At 38.1% G+C, this 19,006-nt stretch overlaps 1 protein-coding gene across 1 annotated transcript in view; it reads right to left on the reverse strand.

Annotated features, from left to right (window-relative positions):
• LOC130372883 (troponin T, fast skeletal muscle isoforms-like) overlaps nt 1–19,006 on the reverse strand; it is a 116,914-nt gene that overhangs the window by 6,396 nt on the left and 91,512 nt on the right. Inside the window, exons 6-11 of the mRNA XM_056579043.1 lie at nt 4,965–4,985; nt 4,294–4,318; nt 4,141–4,198; nt 3,578–3,694; nt 1,971–2,048; nt 276–377 (exon numbers count right to left, since the gene is read on the reverse strand). Coding sequence (XP_056435018.1) covers nt 276–377; nt 1,971–2,048; nt 3,578–3,694; nt 4,141–4,198; nt 4,294–4,318; nt 4,965–4,985 — 401 coding nt within the window. The remainder of the gene's footprint in view (nt 1–275; nt 378–1,970; nt 2,049–3,577; nt 3,695–4,140; nt 4,199–4,293; nt 4,319–4,964; nt 4,986–19,006) is intronic.

Genomic DNA, 19,006 nt, shown 5'->3' on the forward strand with positions numbered 1-19,006 from the left:
GGTAGGCAGGGACACATATTTTATGTTATATAATACCAAACTATATTTGAAAGGCAATATATGGTGTCTGTGGAGGTGTATGGGTTTGTTGGTGCATTTGAGTGTGTGTGTGTGTGTGTGTCTGGTGTATGTCTTGGTGTCTGTGGAGATGTGTTTGTTTGTTGATACATTTGAGTCTGTGCGTGTGTGTGTCTTGTGTATGTCTTGGTGTCTGTGGAGGTGTGTTTGTTTGTTGATACATTTGATTTTGTGTGTGTGTGCGTGTGCGTCTGTACCCCGCCGTACTGCACGCTCATGTTGGTCAGAACTTTCTTCTTCTTCAGGTCGTCGTCTTGTTTCTTGCGGACGTCCCCCTGCTCCCTCCTCTCCTTCTCATCCTGTCCACGAGACGACGACATCATCAACATCATCATCGTCATGGTAATCATCATTATCATCATAATCAATATCATCATCATCACTGTCATCATCGTCGTATTAATCATTATCATCATCATCATCATCGTCATCATTATCATCATCGTGGTATTATAATCATCATCACTAACATCATCGTAGTATTAATCATTATCATCATCACTATCATCATCGTGGTATTAATCATTATCATCATCATCATCACTATCATCATCGTAGTATTAATCATTATCATCATCACTAACATCATCGTGGTATTAATCATTATCATCACTATCATCATCGTGGTATTAATCATTATCATCACTATCATCATCGTGGCATTAATCATTATCATCAACCTCATCACTATCATCATCACTATCATGGTATTAATCATCATCATCGTCATCATCGTCATGGTATTAATCATCATCTCTATCATCATCATGGTATAAATAATCTTCTTTATCATCATCATGGTATTAATAATTATCATCATCACTATCCTCATCATGATATTAATAATCATAATCATCATATTCATGTTTCTGACGCCGGTTTTGGAGGACGGGGTTGCACTTGGTGGAAGTTATGTTATTAAAATCTTCGTTAATATAAATAGCAAAAACTGGCCATAGCATAGATGTTTAAGAAAACAAACCATGAGTCATAAACAAAGTGAAATAGCGACGTTTCTGATGTTAGCGTCACTCTTCCACTGAAAATGTTCCGTCCAAATCAAAGGAAGGTCCGTGTTAGTCAAACTAAAAGGCTGCAACATGTCGTTTTCTTTTTTTTAAACTGCGCAAGAAAAATAACGAGTGGGTATTGTGCTACAGTGCTGTTGGGCTTTTAGTGATGTGAGGACAGGGCTGTGTGTGTGTGTGTGTGTGTGTGTGTGTGTGTGTGTGTGTGTGTGTGTGTGTGTGTGTGTGTGTGTGTGTGTGTGTGTGTGTGTGTGTGTGTGTGTGTGTGTGTGTGTGTGTGTGTGTGTGTCTTATTTAATTGTACCTTTATTTTTTACTGTTTTCTCTCTCAGTAAAAGAGAGAAAAAGACACTTACACGAACTCTCTGTTTGTAAGTGAGTGAGTGTGTTTGAGGGAGAGTGTCTTATTTAATTGTATCTTTATTTTTACTGTTTTCTCTGAGAGAGAAAACACTCACACACTCACCCTGTGTGTGTTTGTGTGTGTGTATGTGTGAGAGGACTTTTATTTAATTGTACCTTTATTTTAACTGTTTGTGTGTGTGTGTGTGTTTCTGTTCGTGTGTGTGTTCTGCGCGTGTGCGTTTCGTATTTAATTGTACATTTATTTTAAGTGTTTTTCTCTCAGTAAAAACAGAGAAAGACACACTGTGTCTAAGTGTGTGAGTGTGTTTGAGTGAAAGTGTCTTATTTAATTGTATCTCTATTTTTACTGTTTTCTCTGAAAGAGAAAAACACTCACACACACTCAACCTGTGTGTGATTGTGTGTACGTGTATGTGTGAGAGGACTTTTATTGGTGTGTGTGTGTGGGTGTGTGTGTGTGTGTGTGTGTGTGTGTGTGTGTGTGTGTGTGTGACTCACAGCCAGGCGGACCTGCCGCGCCTTCTCCTGATCCGAGCGGATCCTCTGCTGCTCCGCCCGCTCAGTACGCCGGTTCTCCTGCTCACGCAAGCACGCACGCACGCAAGCACGCACGCACGCACGCACGCACGCAAGCACGCACGCACGCACGCACGCACGCACGCACGCACGCATGCACAGAAACGTACAGACACACACACACACACAGGCGCACACACGCACTCGCACACGCACACACAGAGACACACGCACACACAGAGACACACACACACACATACACACACACACACACACACACACACGCACACACAGAAACGTACAGACACACACACACACACAGAAACGTACAGACACACACACACACAGGCGCACACACGCACACACAGACACACACACACACACAGACACAGAAACGTTCACACACACACAGACACACACACAGACACACGCGCAAGCACGCACATGCACACACACACACACACACACACACACACACACGTACACAAACACGTACACACAAACAGAAACGTTCAGAAACACACACACACAGACACAAGCGCACGCACACGCATGCACACATGCACACATGCATCCACAAACCGTACAAATACACACACACACAGACAGACGGACAGACACACAAAATATCACAGAAACAAAGAGTGAGTGAGAGGATCCCCGACCGGAGGAACTAACAGCCCTCTGTCCCTGTGAACTGGGAATCTGCAGATCCTTCCGGAAAGACTCGGTCGACATATGATTCTGTTGAGGGCAATCGTGTGTGTGTGTGTGTGTGTGTGTGTGTGTGTGTGTGTGTATGTTTATACTATTATTTTGAGGAGAGTTGTTTTGTATGTGTGAATGGTGTTTAGACTATTCTGTTGTGTGTGTGTGTGTGTGTATAGTCTGTCGACGAGAGTTGCATTTGTGTGTTTGTTATGTTGACGTGTGTGTGTGTGTGTGTCTGTGTGTTTTATTGTACTAATCCGTTGATGAAGAGTTGTGTTTGTGTTTTCTCGTCTCTGTTTACTAGAATTGTGTGTGTGTGTGTGTGTGTGTGTGTGTGTGTGTGTGTGTGTGTGTGTGTGTGTGTGTGTGTGTGTGTGTGTGTGTGTGTGTGTGTGTGTGTGTGTGTGTGTGTGTTCAAACTATTCCGTTGACGGCTCCCGCATGTGTGTGCGTCTGAACTACTCTGTTGACGAGTCCTGTGTGTGTGTGTGTGTGTGTGTTTGTTTGTGTGTCTGCGTCTTTCAGATGTGTGTGTGTGTGTGTCTGCGTATGTCTGAGTGTCTGTGTGTGTGTTTGTTTGTGTGTCTGCGTCTTTCAGATTTGTGTCTGTGTGTGTGTGTGTGTCTGTGTTTATTTGTGTAGGTGTGTGTATTTGTATCAGTGTGTGTGTGTGTGTGTGTCTGTGTTTATTTGTGTAGGCGTGTGTGCGTGTATCAGTGTGTGCGTGTGTGTGTCTGCATTTATTTGTGTAGGCGTGTGTGCGTGTATCAGTGTGTGTGTGTGTGCGTGTATCAGTGTGTGTGTGCGTGTGTGTGTCTGTGTTTATTTGTGTAGCTGTGTGTGCGTGTATCAGTGTGTGTCCCTGTGTGTGTGCGTACTATTCTCTGGACCAGAGACACCAGCTCCTCCTCCTCTTTCTTCCTCTGGATGAAGTGAGCGTCGATCAGGGACTGAAGCTCCCCCAGATCCTTGTCCTGCCGCTTCCTGTGGATGTCCTGGTGGACAGACAGACAGACAGACAGACAGACACAATGCACAGACACACAGGCAGACAGACACAAAGCACAGACAGACACAAAGCACAGACACACAGGCAGACAGACACACACACAAACAGGCAGACAGACAGACACAAATCACAGACAGACACACACACACACACACACACACACACACAGACAGACACAAAGCATAGACACACACACACAGAGACAGACACAAAGCATAGACACACACACACAGAGACACACAGACACAAAGCACAGACAAAGCACACACACACACACACAGACGAAGCACACAGACGCACACTCGCAAGTTCAACAGTGTACCCCTGGAGATATTCAGCGTATTGTACTGGGAAGGAGTTTCAAATGTCAACGGGTCCACATCATCATGACGCCGCTGACCTCTGCTGCCCTGAACCTCAGAAGAAACTCACGTCAAAGTCCACTTTGTCTCCATCCGAGGGCTTGGGAACCGTGATGTTTGGCGCGAACCTAAGAAGGGAATCACGTCGATCCTTTATCTTCATTTTCGTTTTTGGGGTTTTGTTGGATGTTGATGTCAGGTTGATGAATGGCAAAAGACTTACTTTGCTTTGGGTCTTACATCGTCTGCTTATAATTATATGAAATGAATCAAATGATATAGTCAAAATGAATACAGAAAGAGGACTCTGAAACCTAAAACCATATTTTTAAATTAAATATATATATATATATATATATATATATATATATACATTTTTTTTTTGGATTAATGTAAAAACTATTTTAGGTTGCTCGCTCACCTTGGTTTTCTTTTGAGTTAAACAACCGTAGTTAGCAAAACAATTAAAAAATACACAGAAAAACAAGGTTAACATAAATAAATGAGTATATATATGCAGCCACACACACACACACAACACACAAACTCTGTTTTTATTTACACCCAACGAGCCGTAATGAGGAGAAAGACGAATAGATCTTTATCGCTGTTCTTCTCATTAGCTGAATTGTGTTCACTCACACGTACACAAGGACGCTTGCAGACACGCACACACATGCACACAGACCCACACAAACAGACACATAAGAGTGGTTCAAATAGAATGTGAAATTAAATATGTAAAATCTGCTCATGAAAAGGAAGGCGACATCTTAATGCATTGACATTCACTTTGTTAAATGTTTATCCAATAACACAGAATAAACAAAGAGGAAACATACTGGGAATACACATTTAATGCAGCGGTATATAGTTAATAAAAAATTAAATTACCTTCTTCTGCAGCAAAAGGCTCTAAAAGGCACAACGTAAAATGAGAAATAGAAAATAACGATTAGATAAAGTCAATTAAAATCTGTTGGAACTAGATTTTAAGTTAACTTGAATTCCGATTAAATAATATATGTCCAATTACAGAAAACATTTATTTGAACATACTAAATAGCGTGTATTGATGTGTGTATTCAGGGAGCCATTTGTATGGGGGGATGGGAGGATCACCTCTGTTATTCTATTTTTACAGTGTTAACCCTTATGTCTTTTTTAACGACGATCAATAAAAGACAACATTGTTACCCCTTATGTTTTTTGATGGTCGATAAAAAACTAGTGTTAGCCCTTACGCTTTTTTCTATGACGACCTCTAAAAAACGACAGTGTTACCCCCTATGTTTTTTAATGACCGCCGATAAAAATGACGACCAATAAAAAAAGACAGTGTTACCCCTTATGTTTTTTTTCATGACGGCAGATAAAAAACGACAGTGTTACCCCCTATGTTTTTTAATGACCGCCGATAAGAATGACGACCTATAAAAAACGACAGTGTTACCCCTTACGCTTTTTTCCATGACGACCTATAAAAAACGACAGTGTTACCCCTTATGTTTTCTTTCATGACGGCCGATAAAAAAAGTACAGTGTTACCCCTTATGTTTTATTCTCATGACGACTAATAATAAAAAACAGTGTTACCCCTTACTAAGTGTTTATTGTTGAAGTATGTCTTGTTTGTATGTGCCTGACCACAAATAAAGTTCTCTTACGGGAAAAATAAAGATTTGAATTTGAATTACGTTTTCTTTTCATGACGACCTATAAAAAACGACAGTTACCCCTCACGCTTTTTTCCATGACGACCTATTAAAGACGACAGTGTTACCCCTTATGTTTTTTTTCATGACGGCCGATAAAAAACGACGGTGTTACCCCTTATGTTTTTTTTCATGACGACCTATAAAAAACGACATTGTTACCACTTATGTTTTTTTTCATGACGGCCGATAAAAAACGACAGTGTTACCCCTTATTTTTTTTTTCATGACGGCCGATAAAAAACGACAGTGTTACCCCTTATGCTTTTTTTGATGACGGCCGATAAAAAACGACAGTGTTACCCCTTATGTTTTGTTTGATAAAAAACGAAAGTGTTACCCCTTATGTTTTTTTTGATGACGGCCGATAAAAAACGACAGTGTTACCCCTTATGTTTTTTTTGATTAAAAACTACAAAAAACGACAGTGTTACCCCTTATGTTTTTTTTGATGACGGCCGATAAAAAACGACAGTGTTACCCCTTATGTTTTTTTTGATAAAAAACGACAGTGTTACCCCTTATGTTTTTTTTGATGACGGCCGATAAAAAACGACAGTGTTACCCCTTATGTTTTTTTTGATGACGGCCGATAAAAAACGACAGTGTTACCCCTTATGTTTTTTTTGATGACGGCCGATAAAAAACGACAGTGTTACCCCTTATGTTTTTTTTGATGACGGCCGATAAAAAACGACAGTGTTACCCCTTATGTTTTTTTTGATGACGGCCGAAAAAAAACGACAGTGTTACCCCTTATGTTTTTTTTGATGACGGCCGATAAAAAACGACAGTGTTACCCCTTATGCTTTTTTTGATGACGGCCGATAAAAAACGACAGTGTTACCCCTTATGTTTTTTTTGATGACGGCCGATAAAAAACGACAGTGTTAACCCTTATGTTTTTTTTGATGACGGCCGATAAAAAACGACAGTGTTACCCCTTATGTTTTTTTTGATAAAAAATGACAGTGTTACCCCTTATGTTTTTTTTGATGACGGCCGATAAAAAACGACAGTGTTACCCCTTATGTTTTTTTTGATGACGGCCGATAAAAAACGACAGTGTTACCCCTTATGTTTTTTTTGATGACGGCCGATAAAAAACGACAGTGTTACCCCTTATGTTTTTTTTGATGACGGCCGATAAAAAACGACAGTGTTACCCCTTATGTTTTTTTTGATGACGGCCGATAAAAAACGACAGTGTTACCCCTTATGTTTTTTTTGATGAAAAAACGACAGTGTTACCCCTTATGTTTTTTTTGATGACGGCCGATAAAAAACGACAGTGTTACCCCTTATGTTTTTTTTGATAAAAAACGACAGTGTTACCCCTTACGCTTTTTTCCATGACGACCTATAAAAAACGACAGTGTTACCCCTTATGTTTTTTTTCATGGCGGCCGATAAAAAACGACAGTGTTACCCCTCATGTTTTTTTTCATGATGGCCGATAAAAAACGACAGTGTTACCCCTTACGCTTTTTTCCATGACGACCTATAAAAAACGACAGTGTTACCCCTTATGTTTTTTTTGATGACGGCCGATAAAAAACGACAGTGTTACCCCTTATGTTTTTTTTGATGACGGCTGATAAAAAACGACAGTGTTACCCCTTATGTTTTTTTTGATGACGGCCGATAAAAAACGACAGTGTTACCCCTTATGTTTTTTTTGATTAAAAACGACAAAAAACGACAGTGTTACCCCTTATGTTTTTTTTGATTAAAAACGACAAAAAACGACAGTGTTACCCCTTATGTTTTTTTTGATGACGGCCGATAAAAAACGACAGTGTTACCCCTTATGTTTTTTTTGATGACGGCCGATAAAAAACGACAGTGTTACCCCTTATGCTTTTTTTGATGACGGCCGATAAAAACGACAGTGTTACCCCTTATGTTTTTTTTGATGACGGCCGATAAAAAACGACAGTGTTACCCCTTATGTTTTTTTTGATGACGGCCGATAAAAAACGACAGTGTTACCCCTTATGTTTTTTTTGATGACGGCCGATAAAAAACGACAGTGTTACCCCTTATGTTTTTTTTGATGAAAAACGACAGTGTTACCCCTTATGTTTTTTTTGATGACGGCCGATAAAAAACGACAGTGTTACCCCTTATGTTTTTTTTGATAGAAAACGACAGTGTTACCCATTACGCTTTTTTCCATGACAACCTATAAAAAACGACAGTGTTACCACTTATGTTTTTTTTCATGACGGCCGATAAAAAACGACAGTGTTACCCCTTACGTTTTTTTTCATGACGGCCGATAAAAAACGACAGTGTTACCCCTTACGCTTTTTTCCATGACGACCTATAAAAAACGACAGTGTTACCCCTTATGTTTTTTTTCATGACGGCCGATAAAAAACGACAGTGTTACCCCTTATGTTTTTTTTGATGACGGCCGATAAAAAACGACAGTGTTACCCCTTATGTTTTTTTTGATGACGGCCGATAAAAAACGACAGTGTTACCCCTTATGTTTTTTTTGATGACGGCCGATAAAAAACGACAGTGTTACCCCTTATGTTTTTTTTGATGACGGCCGATAAAAAACGACAGTGTTACCCCTTATGTTTTTTTTGATGACGGCCGAAAAAAAATCGACAGTGTTACCCCTTATGTTTTTTTTGATGACGGCCGATTAAAAAACGACAGTGTTACCCCTTATGTTTTTTTTGATGACGGCCGATAAAAAACGACAGTGTTACCCCTTATGTTTTTTTTGATGACGGCCGATAAAAAACGACAGTGTTACCCCTTATGTTTTTTTTGATGACGGCCGATAAAAAACGACAGTGTTACCCCTTATGTTTTTTTTGATGAAAAACGACAGTGTTACCCCTTATGTTTTTTTTGATGACGGCCGATAAAAAACGACAGTGTTACCCCTTATGTTTTTTTTGATAAAAAATGACAGTGTTACCCATTACGCTTTTTTCCATGACGACCTATAAAAAACGACAGTGTTACCACTTATGTTTTTTTTCATGACGGCCGATAAAAAACGACAGTGTTACCCCTTACGCTTTTTTCCATGACGACCTATAAAAAACGACAGTGTTACCCCTTATGTTTTTTTTCATGACGGCCGATAAAAAACGACAGTGTTACCCCTTATGTTTTTTTTGATGACGGCCGATAAAAAACGACAGTGTTACCCCTTATGTTTTTTTTGATGACGGCCGATAAAAAACGACAGTGTTACCCCTTATGTTTTTTTTGATGACGGCCGATAAAAAATCGACAGTGTTACCCCTTATGTTTTTTTTGATGACGGCCGATAAAAAACGACAGTGTTACCCCTTATGTTTTTTTTGATGACGGCCGAAAAAAAATCGACAGTGTTACCCCTTATGTTTTTTTTGATGACGGCCGATAAAAAAACGACAGTGTTACCCCTTATGTTTTTTTTGATGACGGCCGATAAAAAACGACAGTGTTACCCCTTATGTTTTTTTTGATGACGGCCGAAAAAAAATCGACAGTGTTACCCCTTATGTTTTTTTTGATGACGGCCGATAAAAAACGACAGTGTTACCCCTTATGTTTTTTTTGATGACGGCCGATAAAAAACGACAGTGTTACCCCTTATGCTTTTTTTGTTGACGGCCGATAAAAAACGACAGTGTTACCCCTTATGTTTTTTTTGATGACGGCCGATAAAAAACGACAGTGTTACCCCTTATGTTTTTTTTGATAAAAAACGACAGTGTTACCCCTTATGTTTTTTTTGATAAAAAACGACAGTGTTACCCCTTATGTTTTTTTTGATGACGGCCGATAAAAAACGACAGTGTTACCCCTTATGCTTTTTTTGATGACGGCCGATAAAAAACGACGGTGTTACCCCTTATGTTTTTTTTGATGACGGCCGATAAAAAACGACAGTGTTACCCCTTATGTTTTTTTTGATGACGGCCGATAAAAAACGACAGTGTTACCCCTTACGCTTTTTTCCATGACGACCTATAAAAAACGACAGTGTTACCCCTTATGTTTTTTTTCATGACGGCCGATAAAAAACGACAGTGTTACCCCTTATGTTTTTTTTGATGACGGCCGATAAAAAACGACAGTGTTACCCCTTATGTTTTTTTTGATGACGGCCGATAAAAAACGACAGTGTTACCCCTTATGCTTTTTTTTGATGACGGCTGATAAAGTACTACAGCATCACCCCTTATGTTTTTAATAGTACTATAATCTCCCAGCTAGGGGGAGCTGGGGATCGAACAACCAACCTTTCAGTTTCAAGACAACTGCTCTACCTACTGAGCTAATCCGCCCTATCTTTTATGATGAACGACAGTGTCACATCTTATTATTTATTTGATGACGGCCCATAAAAAACGACAGTGTTTCCCCTTATGTTTTTTTTGATGACGGCCGATAAAAAACGACAGTGTTACCCCTTATGTTTTTTTTGATGACGGCCGATAAAAAACGACAGTGTTACCCCTTATGTTTTTTTTGATAAAAAACGACTGTGTTACCCCTTATGTTTTTTTTGATGACATCCAATAAAAAACGACAGTGTTACCCCTTATGTTTCTTTTGATTAAAAACGACAAAAAACGACAGTGTTACCCCTTATGTTTTTTTGATGACGGCCCATAAAAAACGACAGTGTTACCCCTTATGTTTTTTTTGATAAAAAACGACAGTGTTACCCCTTATGTTTTTTTTGATGACGGCCGATAAAAAACGACAGTGTTACCCCTTATGTTTTTTTTGATGACGGCCAATAAAAAACGACAATGTTACCCCTTATGTTTTTTTTGATAAAAAACGACAGTGTTACCCCTTATGTTTTTTTTGATGACGGCCGATAAAAAACGACATTGTTACCCCTTATGTTTTTTTTGATTAAAAACTACAAAAAACGACAGTGTTACCCCTTATGTTTTTTTTGATGACGGCCCATAAAAAACGACAGTGTTACCCCTTAAGTTTTTTTTGATAAAAAACGACAGTGTTACCCCTTATGTTTTTTTTGATGACGGCCGATAAAAAACGACAGTGTTACCCCTTATGTTTTTTTTGATGACGGCCGAAAAAAAACGACAGTGTTACCCCTTATGTTTTTTTTGATGACGGCCGATAAAAAACGACAGTGTTACCCCTTATGTTTTTTTTCATGACGGCCGATAAAAAACGACAGTGTTACCCCTTATGTTTTTTTTGATGACGGCCGATAAAAAACGACAGTGTTACCCCTTATGTTTTTTTTGATGACGGCCGATAAAAAACGACAGTGTTACCCCCTATGTTTTTAATTGTACTATAATCTCCCAGCTAGGAGGAGCTGGGGTTCGAACAACCAACCTTTCAGTTTCAAGACAACTGCTCTACCTACTGAGCTAAGCCTTATGTTTTTTTTTATTAAAAACGACATTCTTAGCACTTACGCTTTTTTCCATGACGACCTATAAAAAACGACAGTGTTACCCCTTATGTTTTTTTTCATGACGGCCGATAAAAAACGATGGTGTTACCCCTTATGTTTTTTTTCATGACGGCCCATAAAAAACGACAGTGTTACCCCTTATGTTTTTTTTGATGACGGCCGATAAAAAATGACAGTGTTACCCCTTATGTTTTTTTTGATGACGGCCGATAAAGTACTACAGTATTACCCCTTATGTTTTTAATTGTACTATAATCTCCCAGCTAGGGAGAGGTGGAGATCGAACAACCAACCTTTCAGTTTCAAGACAACTGCTCTACCTACTGAGCTAAGCTGCCCGATCTTTGATGATAAACGACAGTGTCACAACTTATTATTTATTTGATGACGGCCCATAAAAAACGACAGTGTTACTCCTTATGTTTTTTTTGATGACGGCCGATAAAAAACGACAGTGTTACCCCTTATGTTTTTTTTGATAAAAAACGACAGTGTTACCCCTTATGTTTTTTTTGATGACGGCCGATAAAAAGCGACAGTGTTACCCCTTATGTTTTTTTTGATGACGGCCGACAAAAAACGACAGTGTTACCCCTTATGTTTTTTTTGATAAAAATCAACAGTGTTACCCCTTATGTTTTTTTTGATAACGGCTGATAAAGTACTACAGTATTACCCCTTATGTTTTTAATTGTACTATAATCTCCCAGCTAGGAGGAGCTGGGGATCAAACAACCAACCTATCAGTTTCAAGACAACTGCTCTACCTACTGAGCTAAGCCGCCCGATCTTTGATGATAAACGACAGTGTCACAACTTATTATTTATTTGATGACGGCCCATAAAAAACGACAGTGTTACTCCTTATGTTTTTTTTGATGACGGCCGATAAAAAACGACAGTGTTACCCCTTATGTTTTATTTTATGACGGCCGATAAAAAACGACAGTGTTACCCCTTATGTTTTTTTTGATAAAAAACGACAGTGTTACCCCTTATGTTTTTTTTGATGACGGCTGATAAAAAACGACAGTGTTACCCCTTATGTTTTTTTTGATTAAAAACGACAAAAAACGACAGTGTTACCCCTTATGTTTTATTTTATGACGGCCGATAAAAAACGACAGTGTTACCCCTTATGTTTTTTTTGATAAAAAACGACAGTGTTACCCCTTATGTTTTTTTTGATGACGGCTGATAAAAAACGACAGTGTTACCCCTTATGTTTTTTTTGATGACGGCCGATAAAAAACGACAGTGTTACCCCTTATGTTTTTTTTGATGACGGCCGATAAAAAACGACAGTGTTACCCCTTATGTTTTTTTTGATGATGGCCGATAAAAAACTACAGTGTTACCCCTTATGTTATTTTTGATGACGGCCGAAAAAAAACGACAGTGTTACACCTTATGTTTTTTTTGATGACGGCCGATAAAAAACGACAGTGTTACCCCTTATGTTTTTTTTGATGACGGCCGATAAAAAACGACAGTGTTACCCCTTATGTTTTTTTTGATAAAAAACGACAGTGTTACCCCTTATGTTTTTTTTGATGACGGCCGATAAAAAACGACATTGTTACCCCTTATGTTTTTTTTGATTAAAAACGACAAAAAACAACAGTGTTACCCCTTATGTTTTTTTTGATGACGGCCGATAAAAAACGACAGTGTTACCCCTTATGTTTTTTTTGATAAAAAACGACAGTGTTACCCCTTATGTTTTTTTTGATGACGGCCGATAAAAAACGACAGTGTTACCCCTTATGTTTTTTTTGATGACGGCCGATAAAAAACGACAGTGTTACCCCTTATGTTTTTTTTGATGACGGCCGATAAAAAACGACAGTGTTACCCCTTATGTTTTTTTTGATGATGGCCGATAAAAAACTACAGTGTTACCCCTTATGTTATTTTTGATGACGGCCGAAAAAAAACGACAGTGTTACACCTTATGTTTTTTTTGATGACGGCCGATAAAAAACGACAGTGTTACCCCTTATGTTTTTTTTGATGACGGCCGATAAAAAACGACAGTGTTACCCCTTATGTTTTTTTTGATAAAAAACGACAGTGTTACCCCTTATGTTTTTTTTGATGACGGCCGATAAAAAACGACATTGTTACCCCTTATGTTTTTTTTGATAAAAAAAAAAAGTGTTACCCCTTATGTTTTTTTTGATGACGGCCCATAAAAAACGACAGTGTTACCCCTTATGTTTTTTTTGATGACGGCCCATAAAAAACAACAGTGTTACCCCTTATGTTTTTTTTTGATGACGGCTGATAAAGTACTACAGTATTACCCCTTATGTTTTTAATTGTACTATAATCGCCCAGCTAGGGGGAGCTGGGGATCGAACAACCAACCTTTCAGTTTCAAGACAACTGCTCCACCTACTGAGCTAAGCCGCCCGATTTTTGATGAAAAACGACAGTGTTACAACTTATTATTTATTTGATGACGGCCCATAAAAAACGACAGTGTTACCCCTTATGTTTTTTTTGATGACGGCCGATAAAAAACGACAGTGTTACCCCTTATGTTTTTTTTGATGACGGCCAATAAAAAACGACAGTGTTACCCCTTATGTTATTTTTGGTGACGGCCGAAAAAAAACGACAGTGTTACCCCTTATGTTTTTTTTGATGACGGCCGATAAAAAACGACAGTGTTACCCCTTATGTTTTTTTGATGACTGCCGATAAAAAACGACAGTGTTACCCCTTATGCTTTTTTTGTTGACGGCCGATAAAAAACGACAGTGTTACCCCTTATGTTTTTTTTGATGACGGCCGATAAAAAACGACAGTGTTACACCTTATGTTTTTTTTGATAAAAAACGACAGTGTTACCCCTTATGTTTTTTTTGATGACGGCCGATAAAAAACGACAGTGTTACCCCTTATGTTTTTTTTGATAAAAAACGACAGTGTTACCCCTTATGTTTTTTTTGATAAAAAACGACAGTGTTACCCCTTATGTTTTTTTTGATGACGGCCGATAAAAAACGACAGTGTTACCCCTTATGTTTTTTTTGATAAAAAACGACAGTGTTACCCCTTATGTTTTTTTTGATGACGGCCGATAAAAAACGACAGTGTTACCCCTTATGTTATTTTTGATGACGGCCGATAAAAAACGACAGTGTTACCCCTCATGTTTTTTTTCATGACGGCCGATAAAAAACGACAGTGTTACCCCTTACGCTTTTTTCCATGACGGCCGATAAAAAACGACAGTGTTACCCCTTATGTTTTTTTTGATGACGGCCGATAAAAAACGACAGTGTTACCCCTTATGTTTTTTTTGATGACGGCCGATAAAAAACGACAGTGTTACCCCTTATGTTTTTTTTGATAAAAAACGACAGTGTTACCCCTTATGTTTTTTTTGATGACGGCCGATAAAAAACGACAGTGTTACCCCTTATGCTTTTTTTGTTGACGGCCGATAAAAAACGACAGTGTTACCCCTTATGTTTTTTTTGATGATGGCCGATAAAAAACGACAGTGTTACCCCTTATGTTTTTTTTATAAAAAACGACAGTGTTACCCCTTATGTTTTTTTTGATGACGGCCGATAAAAAACGACAGTGTTACCCCTTATGTTTTTTTTGATAAAAAACGACAGTGTTACCCCTTACGCTTTTTTCCATGACGACCTATAAAAAACGACAGTGTTACCCCTTATGTTTTTTTTGATGACTGCCGATAAAAAACGACAGTGTTACCCCTTATGTTTTTTTGTTGACGGCCGATAAAAAACGACAGTGTTACCCCTTATGTTTTTTTTGATGACGGCCGATAAAAAACGACAGTGTTACCCCTTATGTTTTTTTTGATAAAAAACGACAGTGTTACCCCTTATGTTTTTTTTGATGACGGCCGATAAAAAACGACAGTGTTACCCCTTATGTTTTTTTTGATAAAAAACGACAGTGTTACCCCTTATGTTTTTTTTGATGACGGCCGATAAAAAACGACAGTGTTACCCCTTATGTTTTTTTTGATAAAAAACGACAGTGTTACCCCTTATGTTTTTTTTGATGACGGCCGATAAAAAACGACAGTGTTACCCCTTATGTTATTTTTGATGACGGCCGATAAAAAACGACAGTGTTACCCCTCATGTTTTTTTTCATGACGGCCGATAAAAAACGACAGTGTTACCCCTTATGTTTTTTTTCATGACGGCCGATAAAAAACGACAGTCTTACCCCTTATGTTTTTTTTCATGACGGCCGATAAAAAACGACAGTGTTACCCCTTATGTTTTTTTTGATGACGGCCGATAAAAAACGACAGTGTTACCCCTTATGTTTTTTTTGATAAAAAACGACTGTGTTACCACTTATGTTTTTTTTGATGACGGCCGATAAAAAACGACAGTGTTACCCCTTATGTTTTTTTTGATTAAAAACGACAAAAAACGACAGTGTTACCCCTTATGTTTTTTTTGATGACGGCCGATAAAAAACGACAGTGTTACCCCTTATGTTTTTTTTGATAAAAAACGACAGTGTTACCCCTTATGTTTTTTTTGATGACGGCCGATAAAAAACGACAGTGTTACCCCTTATGTTTTTTTTGATTAAAAACGACAAAAAACGACAGTGTTACCCCTTATGTTTTTTTTGATGACGGCCGATAAAAAACGACAGTGTTACCCCTTATGTTTTTTTTGATAAAAAACGACAGTGTTACCCCTTGTGTTTTTTTTGATAAAAAACGACAGTGTTACCCCTTGTGTTTTTTTTGATGACGGCCGATAAAAAACGACAGTGTTACCCCTTATGTTTTTTTTGATGACGGCCGATAAAAAACGACAGTGTTACACCTTATGTTTTTTTTGATAAAAAACGACAGTGTTACCCCTTATGTTTTTTTTGATGACGGCCGATAAAAAACGACAGTGTTACCCCTTATGTTTTTTTTGATAAAAAACGACAGTGTTACCCCTTATGTTTTTTTTGATAAAAAACGACAGTGTTACCCCTTATGTTTTTTTTGATGACGGCCGATAAAAAACGACAGTGTTACCCCTTATGTTTTTTTTGATAAAAAACGACAGTGTTACCCCTTATGTTTTTTTTGATGACGGCCGATAAAAAACGACAGTGTTACCCCTTATGTTATTTTTGATGACGGCCGATAAAAAACGACAGTGTTACCCCTCATGTTTTTTTTCATGACGGCCGATAAAAAACGACAGTGTTACCCCTTACGCTTTTTTCCATGACGACCTATAAAAAACAACAGTGTTACCCCTTATGTTTTTTTTCATGACGGCCGATAAAAAACGACAGTCTTACCCCTTATGTTTTTTTTCATGACGGCCGATAAAAAACGACAGTGTTACCCCTTATGTTTTTTTTGATGACGGCCGATAAAAAACGACAGTGTTACCCCTTATGTTTTTTTTGATAAAAAACGACTGTGTTACCCCTTATGTTTTTTTTGATGACGGCCGATAAAAAACGACAGTGTTACCCCTTATATTTTTTTTTATTAAAAACGACAAAAAACGACAGTGTTACCCCTTATGTTTTTTTTGATGACGGCCGATAAAAAACGACAGTGTTACCCCTTATGTTTTTTTTGATAAAAAACGACAGTGTTACCCCTTATGTTTTTTTTGATAAAAAACGACAGTGTTACCCCTTACGCTTTTTTCCATGACGACCTATAAAAAACGACAGTGTTACCCCTTATGTTTTTTTTGATGACTGCCGATAAAAAACGACAGTGTTACCCCTTATGCTTTTTTTGTTGACGGCCGATAAAAAACGACAGTGTTACCCCTTATGTTTTTTTTGATGACGGCCGATAAAAAACGACAGTGTTACCCCTTATGTTTTTTTTGATAAAAAACGACAGTGTTACCCCTTATGTTTTTTTTGATGACGGCCGATAAAAAACGACAGTGTTACCCCTTATGTTTTTTTTGATAAAAAACGACAGTGTTACCCCTTATGTTTTTTTTGATGACGGCCGATAAAAAACGACAGTGTTACCCCTTATGTTATTTTTGATGACGGCCGATAAAAAACGACAGTGTTACCCCTCATGTTTTTTTTCATGACGGCCGATAAAAAACGACAGTGTTACCCCTTACGCTTTTTTCCATGACGACCTATAAAAAACGACAGTGTTACCCCTTATGTTTTTTTTCATGACGGCCGATAAAAAACGACAGTCTTACCCCTTATGTTTTTTTTCATGACGGCCGATAAAAAACGACAGTCTTACCCCTTATGTTTTTTTTGATGACGGCCGATAAAAAACGACAGTGTTACCCCTTATGTTTTTTTTGATAAAAAACGACTGTGTTACCACTTATGTTTTTTTTGATGACGGCCGATAAAAAACGACAGTGTTACCCCTTATGTTTTTTTTGATTAAAAACGACAAAAAACGACAGTGTTACCCCTTATGTTTTTTTTGATGACGGCCGATAAAAAACGACAGTGTTACCCCTTATGTTTTTTTTGATAAAAAACGACAGTGTTACCCCTTATGTTTTTTTTGATGACGGCCGATAAAAAACGACAGTGTTACCCCTTATGTTTTTTTTGATTAATAACGACAAAAAACGACAGTGTTACCCCTTATGTTTTTTTTGATGACGGCCGATAAAAAACGACAGTGTTACCCCTTATGTTTTTTTTGATAAAAAACGACAGTGTTACCCCTTGTGTTTTTTTTGATGACGGCCGATAAAAAACGACAGTGTTACCCCTTATGTTTTTTTTGATGACGGCCGATAAAAAACGACAGTGTTACCCCTTATGTTTTTTTTGATGACTGCCGATAAAAAACGACAGTGTTACCCCTTATGCTTTTTTTGTTGACGGCCGATAAAAAACGACAGTGTTACCCCTTATGTTTTTTTTGATGATGGCCGATAAAAAACGACAGTGTTACCCCTTATGTTTTTTTTGATAAAAAACGACAGTGTTACCTCTTATGTTTTTTTTGATGACGGCCGATAAAAAACGACAGTGTTACCCCTTATGTTTTTTTTGATAAAAAACGACAGTGTTACCCCTTACGCTTTTTTCCATGACGACCTATAAAAAACGACAGTGTTACCCCTTATGTTTTTTTTCATGACGGCCGATAAAAAACGACAGTGTTACCCCTCATGCTTTTTTTCATGACGGCCGATAAAAAACGACAGTGTTACCTCTTAAGCTTTTTTCCATGACGACCTATAAAAAACAACAGTGTTACCCCTTATGTTTTTTTTCATGACGGCCGATGAAAAACGACAGTCTTACCCCTTATGTTTTTTTTCATGACGGCCGATAAAAAACGACAGTGTTACCCCTTATGTTTTTTTTGATGACGGCCGATAAAAAACGACAGTGTTACCCCTTATGTTTTTTTTGATAAAAAACGACTGTGTTACCCCTTATGTTTTTTTTGATGACGGCCGATAAAAAACGACAGTGTTACCCCTTATATTTTTTTTGATTAAAAACGACAAAAAACGACAGTGTTACCCCTTATGTTTTTTTTGATGACGGCCGATAAAAAACGACAGTGTTACCCCTTATGTTTTTTTTGATAAAAAACGACAGTGTTACCCCTTATGTTTTTTTTGATGACGGCCGATAAAAAACGACAGTGTTACCCCTTATGTTTTTTTTGATGACGGCCGATAAAAAACGACAGTGTTACCCCTTATGTTTTTTTTGATGACGGCCGATAAAAAACGACAGTGTTACCCCTTATGTTATTTTTGATGACGGCCGATAAAAAACGACAGTGTTACCCCTCATGTTTTTTT

The sequence above is a fragment of the Gadus chalcogrammus genome, chromosome 19 (genome assembly GCF_026213295.1).
Source record: "Gadus chalcogrammus isolate NIFS_2021 chromosome 19, NIFS_Gcha_1.0, whole genome shotgun sequence".
NCBI classification, from domain to species: domain Eukaryota; kingdom Metazoa; phylum Chordata; class Actinopteri; order Gadiformes; family Gadidae; genus Gadus; species Gadus chalcogrammus.